Here is a 19715-nt window from a genome sequence, read left to right as displayed (position 1 = left end):
TATAGAAGAAGAAATAAAGAATAAGACCTGCATCAGTGACCTTAAACAATAACATAAACACAATATATAAAAGTTAAAGCATAAAAAACTAACTTGTCATTAAGGCGTGTGTCTTTGAAACACAGCCTCTGTCAAGTCAAGCGACATGAAAAAGAAAATTTAACTGGTCGTCAGATAACAGAGACCCAGACACGCTCTCGGCTCAGTCATCGGTTACTAGCTGCCATCATTTAACGTAGCTGTGATTAAAGCAGCAGTGGTGTCTTCCAGAGGGAGGGGCTAGCAAAGTAAAATGAACTGGATCATACCTGGATCCTGCATGCATGCAGTCCAACACTGTAGCTTTAGCCCACATTAATGTTACCTTTATATTGTAGAGCTTCCTCTGATTGTGTGTCTTCTGAAACTTTTCCTGGACGAGTAGAGCCAGATACAACTCCTTTCCACAGTCCAGAGCAGGTCTGAGGATGAATCACTGACTAGTAGAACCATCGCTTCAGGAACAAGTGACAAATGCATTAATCTAAATCTAGAATAGTAATAGTACACTGGAAAATAAATGAATACTGAGTATTACTCATAATAATAATGGATTGCATTTATATAGCGCTTTTCTAGGCCCTCAAAGCGCTTTACAATTCCACTATTCATCCACTCTCACATCCACACACTGGTGGAGGCAGCTACAGGTGTAGCCACAGCTGCTCTGGGGCAGACTGACAGAGGCGAGGCTGCCATATCGCGCCATCGGCTCCTCTGGCCAACACCAGTAGGCGGTAGGTGAAGTATCTTGCCCAAGGACACAACGACCAGGACAGAAAGAGCTGGGGATGGGTTGATGTTTGGTTTTCTTGTCATTTGGAGTTCTTATTGGATCGTTTATTTTCTGTTTAGTTTCTGGGTCGTAGGTTCTAAGTGATCATAGTTCTCCCTCCCTCTGAGTCTAATCTTCTCTTGTGGTTAGTCAGTCTCTCTCTGTGTTTCTTCCTGTCTCCCCAGTAGCTGCGTCAGTTTGTGTCTGTGTGTTTCCTGTTTTATTTTGATAGTCCCGTGTCCTGTGTTTAGTGCATTCAGGTTTGATTCCTGTGTCGTTGTATCAGATTAGTTCCAGCTGTGTTTCCCTCATTACTCTCTTGTATATTTAAGCCCTGTGATGTCTTTTGCCCTTTGTGGCATCGTACTGCCTCATGTGTGTAAGTCTCCTTGTGTTTGGTAAATGGACTCATTCTTATATAGAGCTTTTCTACTCTCCTGGAGTCCTCAAAGTGCTGTATACAGCATGTCTCATTCACTCATACAAGCACTTCTAAACACAAGTGCAAACTAAACTACATTCACACACATTCATACTCCGATGATCGGAGGGCAACTCGGGGTGAGTATCTTGCCCAAGGATAATAGGCATGCAGACTGAGGAAGCCAAGAATCGACTCACCAACCTTCCGATCAGTAGCTGCTCCACCACCTGAGCCACAGCCACACTGTTTCAGTTTTAGTTCCACGTTTTCTCGTTTCCTAGTGGTTTAGTTCTTGTTTCTCACTGTTCTGTTCCTAGTTTTCATGTTCAGGGTTTCAGTTTGTTTCTTGTGAGTTTATGTTCTTGGACAATCCTCCCATCAATAAAGCTGCAGCCTTAAGTTTGGCTTTGGTGTTTGAATCCTGCATTTAGGTCCACTTCCTGCCTGCTACAGTCTCACATGACAGTTACTTTGTGTTTATGTCGGCTTTTGATTTCCAGTTAAAAAAATGACCTTTTTAGGAAAAACAAAAACATTTTCAGATTTCTGAACGATGATCAGGAAGTGATTCATTTCACAAATGTTGTTTTCTAAATGAAGTAGACAAAAAGTGCAGAGACCCAGGACAGACACAGGTGACAGTGATCATCTCTGCTGTGGGTTCAACTTCAGCATGTACAGATGAGAGAAACCATACCACTGTATTTTGTATTTTTGCCCAATAAAGCTGTTTTCCTTTCTCGTTGTATTTTCTTGAGCTGTGCTAAAGATGGCGCCGCTGTGATTGCAGCCATTCCCCAACTCTCTGTGAATGGGACTCATGACCATTGATCAGTGGTTGTTGATCAATGGTGATGGATCAATGGAATTTGCATAATTAAGATTAAGGAACTGACCTCACAGCCCATTGTTCCTTCAGTGGGCTGGTTTCAGTCATTATGCAAATGTCCTGTTTATAAGATTGAGACCTGCAGTCAGCTCAGACTGAAGAAGCCACTTGGATGATGATGAAACGTTTCTCCCACAAAACGCTACGAACGGAATCAACTTTTGGAGATTTACTTACCTGGATGATTGAGATGCATCAAGACATTTAAACTGGTTATTTATGGTTGGTTTACACAGCTTGTGTAGGCTTGTGTATGTATGTTTAGCTCTATATATCCATACATGTGTGTGTGTGTGTGTGTGTGTGTGTGTGTGTGTGTGTGTGTGTGTGTGTGTGTGTGTGTGTGTGTGTGTGCGTGTGTGTGTGAATTGTGTTGTTTACATTGTTGAGATTCACCATTTACCGAAACCAAATTCCTTGCATGTGTCTGTGCATATACATGGCCAATAAACGCGATTCTGATTCTGATAATATAAATATAACTAAACATCTGTCTAAGAAGCAACATTCATGAAATATGTGTAAGAAAAACATCTAGCAAAAATATCTGAGAAACACAGAATGATGGATGAAGATTAAAAGTCACTAACAGGTCTGCTACCATCAGGCTGTGATCTGCACATCTGATCATGAAGAGACAGTTTTAAAGACACTGCAGTGAAGAGAGAGGATGATTCATTTATGTGAGAAATCTCTCCTTTACGAAGTGAATTAAAGCTTCTGTTTTTATGCAAAAGACATTTTATTAACTGAGTGAAACAAACCAGAGAAGTTTAACAGTGTGTGGCTCCCTCTAGTGGATGTTGTGGAGTATTCTGTTGTCTTTGCTCCAAAGGTTTTTGTACAGAGTTTTGCTGTTTCCTGTCACTGTGGGCTGCAGAGCACAGTAGTACACAGCAGAGTCAGACAGCTGAAGCTTCTGGATCTTCAGAGGAACTGATCTGTTGCTGGAATCCAGTGTGGAGGAAAATCTCTCCTTGAACTCGGCTGCTGTGTTTCCATCATCCCCACTAACACGACTCAGGATGAATTTGGGGCTGTTGTTTCCATCCTGTTTGTACCAGAAGAGATTATTACCTGTTGGAAAGCTGGTGTTATACTGACAGCCAAGTGTCACTGTGCCTCCTGCAGCAGCAGTCTCTTCTCCTTTTGCTTGCAGCACGTTGTCTTTTTGTGCTCTGCATTCTGTAAAACAGCAACAAACAGTATCAGTGTGCTGTTAAAGAATCACGTCAATGTTGATATCAAAGAAACAGAGTTGTGTTCATACCGAGGCACATAGCAGCCAGCAGCACTGAGATGAACAGAGGCGTCATATCTGCAGTGTAGAGTAACTGTGAGCTACAGCAAGTATAAAGAAGCTGTGATCTCTCTGTTTAGTCTTCATCAACACTAAGTTGGTGGATTAGAAGGAGGAGCCTGATCACAGTGACAGGACTCATTCACAGCCCTGTGTTATTCCCCCTGCTGACAGCTTCACACTCAGCACGTCTTTCTGCTGCTTTCAGTGGATATTTGCTCCTATTGCAGGAAGCAGGTTTAACAGACTGAACTGTGAGTCGAGGAAGAAAGAAATCATCAATGGAGCTCTGATACAGGCGTTACCATGGCAACAGGTGAACCAAGAGCCTCCATTTTAATCCAGTGAAACTAATAATATGGATCTATGTCAGTGTGGACCAAATAACAAACAAAAATATAACATTTACATAAGTATTCACAGCCTTTGATGCATGTTGTTGAGTATGATGCTAAAAGCTTGACACACTCTCCAGCTCCATCAGGTTGGATGGGGAGGGTCGATGCATGACCATCAGATCTCTCAGAGATGGTTTAAATCTGGACTCGGGCTGGGATCCTCAAGGAAATTCACTGAGAGGTCCTGAATTTCACGTCCCTGGTCTGAGTGTCTTTCAGGTGTTTTTTGACAAACTGCAGGTGGGCTGTCATGTGCCTTGTACTAAAGAGTGACTTCTGTCTGTCCACCCTATTATACAGGCCTGATTGTTGGAGTGCTGCAGAAATATTTGTCCTTCTGGAGGTTCTCCTCTCTCCACAGAGCGATGCTGGAGCTCTGTCAGAGTCAGATTGGCTTGGTGCTCAGGCTTAGTGGTTCCAAACTTCTTCTTTACAGATGATGGAGGTCACTGTGCTCACTGGACCTGCAGCAATGTTTCTGTAAACTTCCCCAGATATGTACCTCAATACAGTCCTGTTTCTGAACTTCATGGCGTGGAGTGATCTGAGATGCACTGTCAACTATTGGACCTTATACACACAGGTGTGTACCTTTAAAGGTTATGTCCTATCAACTACAGTCGTGGCCAAAAATTTTGAGAATCACATAAATATTGGAAATTGAAAAAGTTGCTGCTTTGCATAAAAATTGCTTCTCAGGCAAGGATATTGTGGCTACTAAGATTGCACCTAAATCAACAATTTATAGGATCATCAAGAACTTAAAGGAAAGAGGTTCAATTATTGTTAAGAAGGCTTCAGGGCATCCAAGAAAGTCTAGCAAGCACCAGGATCGTCTCCTAAAGAGGATTCAGCCGTGGGATCGGAGTGCCACCAGCAGTAGCGGTTTTTGATACGGGCAACACGGGCGGTTGCCCGGGGCGGCATCGTGGTGGAGGGCGGCATCATGGGCATCGGCAAAAAAACCTCCAAAGTTGCTCGTACTCATGCTGCCGTCATGCCAGCGCATATCGGGAATGTCGTAGGCATCAATCGGTTTTCTATCGAACATTTGCTGGGAGTAAGGGCGCCCTCCATTTGAGAGGTGCACCTGCTGCTTGCTGCACAGGGAGGAGAGGGCGGGGCGGCTTCTCTGGCTGGCTGGAGCAGCATCTAATAACCAACTCGCAAAATAAAACAAAATTAAAACAAACCAACAAACATGAAAACACCAGACATCATGATACAGACACTGATGTCAAAATTCTATACGTGAAAAGTGAGCGCGAGAGCCCTCGGTGCTAGTGATGGGATTTCCGGCTCTTTTTAGAGATCCGGCTCTTTCGGTTCGGCTCACTAAAAAGAGCCGGCTCTTTCGGCTCCGAACTGGCTCTTCAGGTTGTTTTGTTGCTTTATTTAATTTATTATTAACAATAATATAAAATTATGCACAAAAGGAATTACTAACGTAAAAAAAGTGGTTTTATTTATATATGTTTATATATAAATATATGCGGTGGCCCCTAGAGACAAAACACGTACAAACTCCAAAACACATTTCTAGCATGAACTGAACTTCCAAAGCAGAGCTACTAGATCACTTAAATTACACAATTGAAAGCATGTGTGTATTGTTTGTATATTTATACACAGGCACTCATATATATTCAAATAATTTAAAAAAAAAATGTTCATTTACCTGTTATTACCACACACCAAATCCGGTCGTTGGTACTTGCTGGCTTGTGTAGCCACTAGGTAACAAAAGCTCAACACTGCGCCCAGCATCCTGGAGCACTTCTGTTGTCTTTTGTACGTGTTTTGAGTTTTTATGTGCTTCGGAGTTCATACGTGATTTGAAGTTTGTACGTGCTTTGTCTCTAGGGGCCACCGTAAATGTACTTTTATTTATTCACTCCACATAAAATGTAATAAATAAATCATATAATACAAAAATCAACTATTCACATTTCAACTTTTAACTATTTAAATTTTCAGCTTTTTCCTTTTACAAATTTAAAGTGAAACAACACAAAACACTGCAAACCACAACACAATTAAATATAAATTAAAATATGAAAACAAAAAGAAGATGCACATTCTCTGTCATATGGACCTGCATGAATAAACTTTCTGAATCCTTTATCATCTGCAACTGAAAATAGTTGTGGATGATTACTATACCTTTCTAATGTGACGTTGTTGTCCCTGGCTCTCTCTCTCTCCCCCTCTGGCTCTGTTCCTGTGCTACTGAGTGTAATTACCGCCCCTCCCCCCTCTTCCCAGCGTAAAGCACAAGGCTCGCTGCTGAGTGAAGCAGAAAAAAAGTGCGAGAGAGAGGCTGAGAGAAAGAAAAAAAAAACCCATGTGACGGCTCGTGATAAGGAGCCGGCTCGCGTCGTTCACGTCAAAGAGCCGGCTCTAAGAGCCATTTCGTTCCCGAACGACCCATCACTACTCGGTGCGCCTGCTGCTGATGTCAAAGTAAACTTTACTGTCATCTCCTTTATATACAGTCCAGTATATAGAGAGACGAGACGACGAGGCTCCAGTTACAGCAGTGCAAGTAAACAAACAATATATATAAGAAGAGTAAGAAAATAAATATACACTTTAGGACTCGGGGTAAAGGGATCAATAACAATTAAAAATTTATAATTTACAGTTTGATGATTGCCAGAGGGAGTTTTCGCCCGGGGCGCCAAACAGGCTAGGACCGGCACTGGCCACCAGTGCAGAACTTGCTCAGGAATGGCAGCAGGCAGGTGTGAGCGCATCTGCACGCACAGTGAGGCGAAGACTTTTGGAAGATGGCCTGGTGTCAAGAAGGGCAGCAAAGAAGCCACTTCTCTCCAAAAAGGCATCAGGGACAGACTGATATTCTGCAGAAAGTACAGTGAGGACTGCTGGGGACTGGGGTAGAGTCATTTTCTCTGATGAAGCCCCCTTCTGATTGTTTGGGGAATCTGGAAAAAGGCTTGTCCGGAGAAGAAAAGGTGAGCGCTACCATCAGTCCTTTCTCATGCCAACAGTAAAGCATTCTGAGACCATTCATCTGTTGGGGTTGCTTCTCATCCAAGGGAGTGGGCTCACTCACAATTTTACCCAAAAACACAACCACGAATAAAGAATGGTACCAAAACACCCTCCAACAGCAACTTCTTCCAACAATCCAACAACAGTTTGGTGAAGAAGAATGCATTTTCCAGCACGATGGAGCACCGTGCCATAAGCCAAAAGTGATAACCAAGTGGCTCGAGGACCAAAACGTTGAAATTTTGGGTCCATGGCCTGGAAACTCCCCAGATCTTAATCCCATTGAGAACTTGTGGTCAATCCTCAAGAGGCGGGTGGACAAACAAAAACCCACTAATTCTGACAAACTCCAAGAAATGATTATGACAGAATGGGTTGCTGTCAGTCAGGATTTGGCCCAGAAGTTGATTGAGAGCATGTCCAGTCGAATTACAGAGGTCCTGAAAAAGAAGGGCCAACACTGCAAAAACTGACTCTTTGCATAAATGTCATGTAATCGTCGATAAAAGCCTTTGAAACATATGAAGTGCTTGTAATTATATATCAGTACATCACAGAAACAACTGAAACAAAGATCTAAAAGCAGTTTAGCAGCAAACTTTGTGAAAACTAATATTTGTGTCATTCTCAAGACTTTTGGCCACGACTGTACACTCTTTGACTGTTCTTGACCCTGTAAACTACAGCAATTATTTTATTAACATTATTTCTTTTCTTTTTTTTTTTTTTTTGCCTGTCCCGTTTGGCTCTTTTGCCATCAGAATTATTGTCTAAAGGCAAAGAAAGATGCCCAACGGATTTACTTTACCAAATTGACCATCCCAGCCTTGCCGTAATGGTCCATTTGATTCACCTTTTATTGTTTATTTTATTTTCACTTACTGAATACGGGACAGACTTGACTGGGGGAAAGAAGGGGAGAAAGAAAGAGGGAAAGAGAAACAGCTGAGAAGAGGGACAGGGGAGAAGGGCAAAAGACAAAAACCAACAGAATGAGCAGAAAAAAAAAGAAATGCATATATCAATCACCTGGATCACCTGCTGAGAAAGAAAAAAGAAAGCAAACATTATTTCATTATTTTTGGGGGTATTTTATTTTTATCTATTAATTTTAATTTCAGCAGGTGGTATCAGTGGCGGTCCTAGCCTGTTTGGCGCCCCGGGCGAACACTCCCTCTGGCGCCCCCGCCCCCCCCCCCCCCCTCCCAACACACACACACACACATATAAAACATATTAAGGATTGTACATTAACATACTGAATTTCACCAGAGAAACAAACACACACATATAAAGAGAGAGAGAGTATGCATTGTATGCAAACAGCTACCAAACAGCCATCATAATTCGTCATACAATGAGAACAGGACAAATCAACAACTGACAATGACTAATTAATATTAAAATCTGTAACATAATGTATTGTCTGGAGTTTAGTCTGTTACTGTTACTATTTTTACCATTTCTTCTTGGAGCAACTGTAACCCACATAATTTCCTTAGGGATTAATAAAGTATTCTGATTGTTTCAGGATGACCTGCCATTATCCAATCACACATCTGCTTACCTGCATCTTTGGCTCGTTTCTCCTCAGAGGCGGAGGCAGACATTTGAAACGCCCGGGGCTTAGCCCTAAAGGGTAGTATGCATGTGGGATTTTTCTTTTTTTTTTTTTTTTGGGGGGGGGGGGGGGGGGTGTTAGAAATGACTGAAAGATTAATAGGCTCTGTTTTGAGTTTTGTTCAAAAAAGAATGACTTCATATAGGGAAAAATATATATCACATCTGCAGGACACCTTAAACTAGTTTTTAATTAAGCAGCAATGCAGAACAAGGTCGGGGCTGCATCAAGACACGAGGACTAAACCCCAATTCAACCAGACCCAGAACTGATCCGGAATTAAAACAGGACTACAACAGTGATAGTAGCACTAAAAATCATCATAGACCTGCACTACACTTATTTTTTAATTCTACCAAAGTCCACTGTTTAGATTCAGAAAAGTTTATATAATTATTTAGCCTTCATAAGCCTGCATAACTTAATAAATATAGAATTTGAAAACTAACAAACCTAAAAAGAAACATGAGTACCTGTGATACGGTGATACTTTTGGTAAACAACCATTTGACTAACATGTGTGTCTCACCTGCTCTTGTTCATCTCTGTTCTGTCCTCATTCTCCTCTCTCTCCCTCTCTGCTCCTCTCTCTCTCTCTTTGTGCTGACAATCATCAAATATACAGTTGAAACCAGATATTTACTCTTCAGATAAAAACACTTTTTTAATTGTAACATCAAATCAGACTAAATGTTTATTTTTTAGATAAATATAAAAACATATTTGTTAACTTTAAGAGTAAAGAGAGAAACTGTCTGTATTTCTTAATTGTAAATGGCACCAAATTGTATTCAAACTGAGCCACACTTATGGAGCTCCACAGTGCTGTTCCAGGTGTGTTGGTCGACATCTCTGGATGTTCCCATGTCAAAGAAACAGGCTCTGTGTTTTGCCTTATATGCATCCACAGCTGTGCCACCAGTTTACTCACATGGACTCTACGAACCTATCAGAAGCTTCTTCAGCTCAGAATGGAATCGTCTGGAGTTTCTTATTAATTAACAATAAACTTAGTGTACATGTGCTCCTACATTTGATGAAAGTGATAAAAATAGAAGCTCTCTCTCTTTATTCTGACATTTAACTAATTCAAAAGATATTTCAATATTTATCCAAAACAAAACAAGTTTACTCTAAATGATGTTGTACAGTAAAAAAATGTTCTTGTGTTTTCCATAAAGTGTAAATATCTGGTTTCAGCTGTGAATATCCTGCTGTGTGTTGAAGTTCCTCTTGTTTTGCATAGAAATATACTGAACAACATACAAAGCATAATATATAAAATAACATCTACTAGTTTTTTCTTTGAAAGAAGCTCCTTATGTCCATTCTTGTATATCAGTACATTACTGAAACCGATTTATTTAGCCGTGGAGGGAAACAACTGAAAATATGAAATAAACACATGTAAGCTGAGACCCTCTAAAGAAACAGCATTGTTGTTGTTCGGCTTTTCATTTCGCCATTTGTTGATTCACTCGAAGAGCAAGTAACGTAATATGGGTCAAGTGATCAGTTTGATATCAATCTTTCGTGATTCACCGTCATATTTACATTATTTGTACAGTACGAATTGTACCTGGTCAAACTTCAGTTCTCCTCTGTCTGCCTGGCTCCTAGTGATGTGTCGGTTACGAACGAAATGGCTCTTAGAGCCGAATCTTTGACGTGAACGACGCGAGCCGGCTCCTTATCGCGAGCCGTGGGGCTTTTTTTCTTCCTCTCACCCTCTCTTGCACTTTTTTTCCGCTTCTTGAGCCTTGAGCTTTACGCTGGGCAGAGGGGGGAGGGGGCAGTAGTTACACTCAGTAGCACAGGAACAGAGCGGGAGGGAGAGAGAGAGAGAGCCAGGGACAACAACGTCACATTAGAAAGGTATAGTAATCATCCACAACTATTTTCAGTTGCAGATGATAAAGGATTCAGAAAGTTTATTCATGCAGGTCCATATGACAGAGAATGTGCATCTTCTTTTTGTTTTCATATTTTAATTTATATTTAATTGTGTTGTGGTTTGCAGTGTTTTGTGTTGTTTCACTTTAAATTTGTTTAAAAGGAAAAAGCTGAAAATTTAAATAGTTAAATATTGAAATGTGAATAGTTGGTTTTGTATTATATGATTTATTTATTACATTTTATGTGCAGTGAATAAATAAAAGTATATTTACGGTGGCCCCTACAGACAAAGCACGTACAAACTCCAAAACACGTACAAAAGACAACAGAAGTGCTCCAGGATGCTAGGGGGCAGTGTTGAGCTTTTGTTACCTAGTGGCTACACAAGCCAGGACGTACCAACGACCGGATTTGGTGTGTGGTAGTAAAAGGTAAATGAACATTTTTTTAAAATATTTGAATATATATGAGTGCTTGTGTATAAATACACAAACAATACACAAATGCTTTGAAGTGTGTAATTTAAGTGATCTAGGTAGCTCTGTTGTTGTAAAGACCCACCTTTTAGCACATCCCAGCACACCCACTCACTTCACCAGATGCACCTTGTTTAGTTCTCTCACCTTTGATTGGGTGTGGTGCTTGTCCTCAATTGCGCTCACCTGTCACACATTATATAAGGACTGCATTCACTTTTGGCTCACTCTTTCTTCACTCCCACACGGGGCGGCAGCTGAGGTGAGGTTCTGTTTGGGTTTTTTATTTTATGTATTGTTTAAGGTAATGAGTAACTTAAATCTCTGTTTTCTTTCAGCATTGGCAGTCCATGTGTCTTTCTTTCCTTCTTTCTTTGCTTTTTTGATTTGAGAATAAAAGAAGAACCCTGTGAATGATTAGATGACTGCTTATTCTTATCCTAATCGGATGAGCCCATGATGCTGATTACTCAACCCTGAGCCTTCCTTTCCTTCATAACATGGTCCTCCGAGCCAGAGCAGTGTTAGCGTCATGGATTCAAAGCAGCCATTGACTGAAGGTTTGAGACGATCCAGTCGTGATAGTCGACCTCCTGCCCACCTGCACCAGTATGACGTTCAGTATCCTGGAAATAGAAGAGCTACATGTGATACAGAGTCAAACCGAATGTCAGCACAGTGACATAGACACACATGGGCTGCAGGATCCTGTCGGAGAGTCAGAAAGTCAACCAGAGACCCGCCCTGCTCCTTTACCCACCAACCAAGATGAGGTCATGAGGGAACTCCTGACGACGATGAGGGAGATTAGACAATTTATGATTCAATCATCTCCTTCCCATTCTCGTAGCTCCAGATCTTCAATTCGCACTGTCTCATCTGATGGAATCAAATCTTCTGTATGCAGTTTACGAGCCAGTCCTCAAACACATCAACAACATGAGCAGCTCCCAGTGATTGACACAGCAACCTGTCAATCACCCTTCCAGCCCCTACAGATTAGCCATCAGTCTGGCTTAGTTACAGCTGCCAGCCCTCCTTTACCTAATTCAACAATATTAGATGCTGCAATCCCTTCAACTGGTTTGCCTAGACCAGTCCTTGCTACAGAAGATGAGACTCCCTTTGATTTCCTGGCCTTATCACGGCAGGATCCCCACCAGATCTCATGTGTTCAACTTGCTGTTCCTTTAGCTGAAGACCCTGTTCAACCTCTCATTTGCATATCTGACCACAAGCATTGCCCTCCTCTAGAGCAGCAACCAGCTACATCCAATGCCTCTCATGAACAGAAACCTTTGATACCTGTTACTGCTAGCTCGGGTCACTCCTCTAGCACGAGAACACATGTATATAAGCTTGAAGGTCCTTCGTTTCCAGACCTTAGTAGAGAAGACGAAATGCAATACAGGATGTTACGGATGGCCCTTACAAACCTTCTTGATCCTCATGAGACAGAGCACTTCAAATATCATGTCCTTCTTGATCACCTCAAAGTAGACCAAGCTAAACGATTAGCTCTTGCCTTTTCCTACGCTCCTGACCCATACATACACTCAAGCCATCAAAGCCCTTGATGAGCGTTATGGGCAACCAAGACAGCTGGCATTGAAAGAGCTAAAGAATATACTGGAACTGCCTCCTATCAGAGCAGGTGATGGTCAGTCGTGATAATTTTGCTCTTCGTGTACAGGCTTTAGTTGGGTTGCTTAGCACTATGGGAGAACAAGGACGCGCAGAACTAGATTGTGGCTCCCATGTTGATCACTTGTTAGCGAAGTTGCCTGCAGAGCATTTCAGTCGCTTCAAACGGCACGTTTACAGGGAACAGGGAGAAATAACGTATACCTTGCCTTTGTTCTCATCCTGGTTGCAAATGGAATGCAAGTGTCAACCCAGAAAGGCCAGTTCTTCTGCCCTCAGCTGAATGTCTCTATCCAGCTTATGCAGTGAGCTAAACATTAAATGGCTTCAGTAAACACTCAGGAGACCGCGTGGCATTCTTCAGAGCTTTACTGATCCTTATTTTTCTTTTTGTAAAACTGTAATAACAGAAACAGAATACACTGTATTCACTCTCCATACAAATACACAAAGATTACATTAAATATTGTTGACTTATGTAAACAGTCACTACACAATCAAGAGATACAGAGATGGTAAGAGATACAGCTAACACCACATGCTGGTATGCTTCATGTTAGCAGGCTAAACAAAGGGCTAACAGCTAGCTTGTGCTAGTAATGTAACAAACTCGCTTAACACACAAGAAGCTCATTACTTTGCTGAACAAGGTACTAATAAGTGGGAACAATAAACCGTTTTGCCACACTTACAGATTATGCCTCTTCAAGGGCGTCAGATGCAGGAATTTAGAGACACAGCCAAATGGACCTTCCCTGTCGAGCGCTGGGAGAAAACCACTGCTTGCGCTCTAACATGGTGCTACCCTGTCAACCCACTAGATGGCAGGCTTTGCCCAGACAAGATCAGGAATAAACATATTTTCTGACATGTTGCAACAGCTAATTACAGAACGAATGATTATGACCCGCCATATAACAAACTTATAAAAAACATACCTTAGAAATAACAGGAGGGACAGAATACCAGTCCTGTTTCATCCTTCAACCAGCCACGACCTGCCCGTAAGTACACCTCTCCACTTACAACAATATTACATGGGGCAAATACATCTGATGATCCTGTACAGGCAGCACAACCGATCATAACAACTAAGGCAACGTGTGCATATTGCCGCTCACCTGAACACCACATTAGTAAGTGTCCCGAGTTCATTCAGAAGACAAAGGATGAGAAAATAAACTGGATAAAAGCAAACAAACGGTGTTGGCGTTGTGCTAGGACTCATCAGGCCGCAAAGTGTGACCTGAGGAAAGCATGTGCCACCTGTATGGGACGACATCTACAGATCCTATGTGATGTAAATAAGAGATCTACAACTGAAACTAATCCTGTAGTGAGGACACTGTACTTTGATAGACCTAGTGATTGTCCTAGTGTCCTTTTAAAGGTTGTGAAAGTGCTCCTGCGAAATGGCAAAAGAACTCTTGAAACATATGCAGTACTTGATGATGGCTCCCAGCGTACCGTTCTTCTAACATCAGCTGCGCAGCATCTCAACCTAACTGGGGAAGCAGAGATTATCACTTAGAACGGTCCGTCAAGAAGTTGAAACTATTCAAGGTTCTTCCGTAAGTTTCAAAATCTCACCCATCGCACACCCAGAGAAAACCTACACAATTAATAATGCCTTCACTGCAAGTCACCTGGCACTTTCAGACCACACCTACCCTGTATCATCTCTCCAACGGAGATACAAGCATCTTCAAGGTATCCCATTACCCATTATTAATAAAGCAGCGCCACTCCTACTCATAGGCTCAGATCATACTCACCTCATCACACCTACTGCTCCATTGAGACAGGGACCATATGGGTCTCCCACAGCAGTTAAAACCCAATTAGGATGGACACTTCAAGGTCCGATCACAGATTTTCAGCCCCAGAGCAGTACAGAGCATGTGCAGTGTTTGTTCACATCCCAGCTACTGTAGGACGAGAGGCGGGGCACAGCCTGGACAGGTCACTGGTCTATGGCAGGGTAACACAGAGAGACACACAACCATTCACACTTATGGGCAATTTAGAATCACCAGCTAACCTAACCCCACTAAGCACACGTCTTTGGACTGTGGGAGGAAGCTGGAGCACACGGACAGAATCCTCGCAAACACCTGCTCACATCTGGTTGAATTCACATTACAAAGAGCAGTGAAGCTCAGATCAGCTGATCACAGCCTGTACTTGAATCAAATCTACTGGAGCTCTCAGCAGAAATGATTGTGAGTTTGATTCTTTTCCCCACACTGAGCCACTACAGCTGATTTTAGGGTTCCCACCTGCTGAATCCACTTTAACCTGTTCTCTGCTCATGTTCCTGTTAGAGGCACAGTCACTCTCTAATGGAGCCAACAGAAAACAGAAATGTCTTCATTTTCCCTCTTTTTCTCTGCTCGTGTTCGACTTCACTGATTCAGTCTAATGAAGTGATTTTAATATAATTCAGATTTACACTGAAATAAAGTTTGTGCTCCTGTGTGCTGATATCATTCATTTACATTAATGTAGCACAAGGTTCAGTTAACTCTGCACTTTTTCCCTTTTGAGTAAAGAAGTTGATGGAAAAAGTCCTGGATGTCTGCACTTTACCTACAACCACCTCTGTGGGATCAGTGATCAATCATTTATCATGTTGTTATTGATCAGTGACAGGTTGATTTCTGTTGGAGAGAAAGATGAAGATTTGAGTAAAGATGAGACTGAAATGAGTCTGTTGTCTTTGTCATCAGTCCAATGACACAAGAATCAGAGGTTTAACAGTGTGTGGCTCCCTCTAGTGGATGTTGTGGAGTATTCTGTTGTCTTTGCTCCAAAGGTTTTTGTACAGAGTTTTGCTGTTTCCTGTCACTGTGGGCTGCAGAGCACAGTAGTACACAGCAGAGTCAGACACTGCAGCAGAGGAGATCTGAAGAGTCATCAGTGTTTGATCATTGTTCACGTTCACAGACAGTCTAATGACTGGATCTGATGTCAGCTGTCCTTTGTCTGAGTGAGAGATCAGGAACTCTGGAGGTTTTCGAGGATATTGTCGATACCAGAAGAAATAATCACCAGGAGCTGCTTGTCTCAAGTATTTATAGGATAGAGTCACAGTGCTTCCTTCTAAACTGGATTTCTGAGTGTCGATTGCTGTGAGCTCCTCACAGATCACACCTGCAGACAGAAAAAACTCAGAACATGGAAAAGTCCTACTGTCTCACACACAACAGAGATGGTGATTAAAAATGAACTCACCTGTTAACAGGAAGAGAAGCCAGTAAGGAAACACACAGTGATGTAATGACAGCATGTTGAGGAACATAAAGTTTGTTTTGTGTTGAACTCTGTTGAATGTGGAGGTTTTTCTCTCTTCTATAGTTCAGTAACAGCTCAGCTCCTCCCTGAATCTCTGCTCCTCCTCTCTGCTCTCAGTCACTCCTCCTCCTGTGCTTCACACACTTTATAACCAAAATGATTTAAGGGAGCCGTGTGACACGTCACACAAGCAGAAGTCACATTAACGATGTAGACAGAGTCAGAGAGTCGCTGATACTCACACAGTTAAAAAGTCTGAAACTTGAGACATTTGGAGAAAAATGTGTAAGAAGTCCTGAATTCAAGAAACATCTCAGATGATGTTTTTACTTTGTGACATATTGGACTCGTGCTTTAAGAAGCTGGTATAAACAGTATGAAAGGGGATAATAATACTAATAATAATAATATTAATATTAATAATATTAATAATAATAATAATAATAATAATAATAATAATACATCCTCTTTCAAAGCACCCACAGACACCCAAGGACATTTAACAATAGAGTGAATCACATAATAGAACAATGAAAAGCATAAAACAGACAAACATTAAGTTCACAGTGAATATGCAGACTTGAACAGATTAAACTGGGGCAGAGACTTCCACAGCCTGGAGGCAGAGCAGCTGAAAGCTCTGCTTCCCACGGTGCTGAAAGAAGGCACAGCAAGCTGGACAGAAGAAGAAGATTGAAGTGAGCGGGCAGAAGAGGTAGGGCTTAACAGGTGAGAAAGGTGAGGAGGAGCGAGGCTATGAAGGGTCTTGAGAAGAAGTGTGAACACTGTTCAGAGTTTCACAGGGAGCCAGTGAGGTTCCTGAAGGACAGGGGTGATGTGCTGTAGGAGGGCTTCTGGTAATAAAACAGGCAGCTGAGTTTTGAACCAGTTGAAGCTGATGGAGGGATTTTTGGGGGAGACATGCAATAGTCAATGCGGGAGGTAACGAGACTGTGGACAAGAATAAGAAGAAAAGGGGAGTGGCCACATCGAACAAGCTAATTACAGAAATTAAAGCCATTCACTTAGATATGAAACAAACAGCAGAAAATAAGGATTTACTTAAGAAATAACTGGAAAGATGGATGTGTAGGAGCAGGACATTGACAGCATCCCAGAAAAAAAACTGAGTTATATAATAAACTTCAAACTAACAGAGAAAGAAATTAATAATGTTATATCTAAATTAAAAAAAAACAGGAAAATGGCAGGAGCAAATGGTTATCCATCTGAAATGAACAACCTTTCCAGGAAATTGACAACGCCGGCACTAAAAGAAGGCTTTAACCATGTCCTTCAGGGTGGGGAGGCCCCTGTGCCCTGGAGACAGGCAGCAGTATCAGTGATCTCTAAGCTTTAAAAAATAGTGTTTTATTTTTCCTCAACCAAGAGACGATCTGAAAGTGAAAAAGCAGAACATCAGTCACAGGTTGGATGGAGAAGTGTTTGCTCTGTCACAGGTTAGCAGTCTGTCACCCAGCAAACACTGTGCACTAGTGACTCTGTTACATCTGTGAACTGCATCTGTTTGAGCTCCATTCAAAAAATGTGAATAAATGAGAATACTATGATCATGTTTTAGTCGCAACAGAAGATAGAAAACATATCAAAGTTTAAAATAAGAAAATGAACCATTTTAAGAAAAATATGAGCTCATTGTGAATTTGATGCAAACACAACATCCCAACAGGACAGCTCAACAAAGTAAGTGGTGCTAAAAACAAACAGCTGACAGGAACATGCAGCAGCTAACCAGGTTAACTGTCAGCTGGTCAGTCACATGATCGAGTACAAAGAAGAATCTAAGAGTTTCTCTGTTCACCAATCAGCAGAAAAGAGCATCTATAAAGTGATTAATGTTCCTCACTGTGAATATCTCGTCATCTACAGAAGATGATCTCATCAAATGATTCAGAGAATCTGGAGAAATTTATTTGGATGTCTGTGATCTTCAGACAGCATTAAAATCAGAGCATGAGCTCAGGAACACATCCAGAAATCACCATCTTAGAATATTCATATTCCCCTACAGACGTATGATTTATTTGTTTATGTCTGATTTCAAATCTTCAAAACAAGTCAAAACACATCAAAGGAAAGCAGCTTGGTTTCTGTTTGTCTTCAGAGAAACTGTTTCAGATTAACAAACGATCATCAGGAAATAATCATTTCACAAATCTTGTTTTCTAAATGAGCTAAAAACTGCTCAAATGCATGACAGACCAAGGTGACAGCGATCATCTCTGCTATGGGTTGAACGTACATAAGGAAGAAACCATACCACTGCATTGTGTATTATTACCTTTGTTTACTGTTGAAACATGAGAATTTCACCACATTTGGGCTCTAACGAGACGATCTTCTTATATTCACGAAACATCTGTGGGAATAAAATATCTGGGAAGCAAAAAATGATGGATGAAGATTAAAGATCCTGCTTTGATGTTTAAAGTGTCACTAACAGGTCTGCTAACATCAGGCTGTGATCTGCACATCTGATCATTTTGAGGAAGGTTTTTAGAAACTGCAGTGATGAGCGAGGACAACGATGGTGGATGATTCATTTATATGAACAATCTCTCCTTTAACAAGTGAATTATAGCTACAGAAGTTTAACAGTGTGTGGCTCCCTCTAGTGGATGTTGTGGAGTATTCTGTTGTCTTTGCTCCAAAGGTTTTTGTACAGAGTTTTGCTGTTTCCTGTCACTGTGGGCTGCAGAGCACAGTAGTACACAGCAGAGTCTGTCACTGCAGCAGAGGAGATCTGAAGAGTCATCAGTGTTTTATCTTCACTCACATTAACAGACAGTCCAGAGATTTCTTCTTTCATCACTTCTCCGGATGGTAAATGATAGATCAGGAACTCTGGTGGTTTTCCTGGATATTGTCGATACCAGAAGAAATAATCGTTTCCAGCTGCTTCTCTGGATAATCTATAGGACAGAGTAGCAGTGCTGCCTTCTACACTGAACACTTCTTTGTTGGTTGGAGTGAGATCTTCACAGCTGACACCTAAAGGAACAGAAACATGTTTTATTCTTTTATAAATCATCACAGTTCAAATGTGTTTCTTTAAACACACAGATTGTAACGTACCTGTTAGAATGGTGAGAATCAGTAAAGAAAGTGCAAAATAGTCCAAAGACAACATGTTGAATGAAGGTAAAGTTTATGGTTTGTGCTGAACTCTGTTGAATGTGGAGGTTTCTCTCTCTTCTAGTTCAGTAACAGCTCAGCTCCTCCCTGAATCTCTCCTCCTCCTCTCTGATCTGGATTTGAACTTCTCTCACTTCCTCCTGCTTTACACACTAGTAGCAGCATCTTCACTTTCAGGTGGAGCTCATATTTCAGCTCTGTGCTGCTTCAGTCCACAGATTATTCATGCTGTAAATCAAGGGCGTAGATTTGGCATGGACGGAAGGGACATGTCCCCACCAATATCCAGCGGTTATTGAATTGTCCCCACCAATAATTCGATCTCTTCAAATAAAGAAAAACTAACCCGATAGAAAGAAAAAAACGATCTGTCAACGTCTCATTCACCCAGCGGTGCAGAAAGAGTTCAATTACGCTCTCTACTGGAGTCCTACGTCATGTGACAAATATGGCCAATGTGATTGGCTGAGCCTTTCAGGGAGCTCTGTTTAGTTTTAGCAGCAGCAAGCCTGCGCTGCGAGGAGGAGAGGAGGACGGCAGCAAAAAGGAAGATCCTGGATATAAGAAAGTGTTTTTCAAAGAAACCTGTAAGTCACTAAAAGCCAAGTTAACACATAAAATATGTCCGTCATAATAACGTTACAGGCTATGCTAGGCTTTGGCCCACATCAGTCTAAAATTGTATGTAACCATGAATAACGTGTTTGGGAAACTAACTGCACAGCAGGCAGCACTATTAGTTCTCTCAGTCTCAGAGCAGCGTTTCTAATTTTGATGGAAACTGTCAG

The 19715-nt window shown here is 41.5% G+C and overlaps 2 gene segments (V, D, J or C); both read right to left on the bottom strand.

Annotated features, from left to right (window-relative positions):
- Window positions 1-2770: 2770 nt before the first annotated feature.
- On the bottom strand, window positions 2771-3665 carry LOC120715470. The segment is given in 2 exon segments: window positions 2771-3312; window positions 3398-3665. Coding segments are annotated over 2 exon segments (438 nt in total).
- A 14311-nt stretch (window positions 3666-17976) lies between these two features.
- Window positions 17977-19131, bottom strand: LOC120715449. The segment is given in 2 exon segments: window positions 17977-18783; window positions 18868-19131. Coding segments are annotated over 2 exon segments (435 nt in total).
- Between the last annotated feature and the right edge of the window lie 584 nt (window positions 19132-19715).

Source organism: Simochromis diagramma, unplaced genomic scaffold (assembly GCF_900408965.1).
Source record: "Simochromis diagramma unplaced genomic scaffold, fSimDia1.1 OVJJ01000443.1, whole genome shotgun sequence".
Classification (NCBI taxonomy): Eukaryota; Metazoa; Chordata; class Actinopteri; order Cichliformes; family Cichlidae; genus Simochromis; species Simochromis diagramma.
The sequence above is the reverse complement of the archived record's forward strand: the minus strand, read 5'-3'. Positions and strand labels throughout refer to the sequence as shown.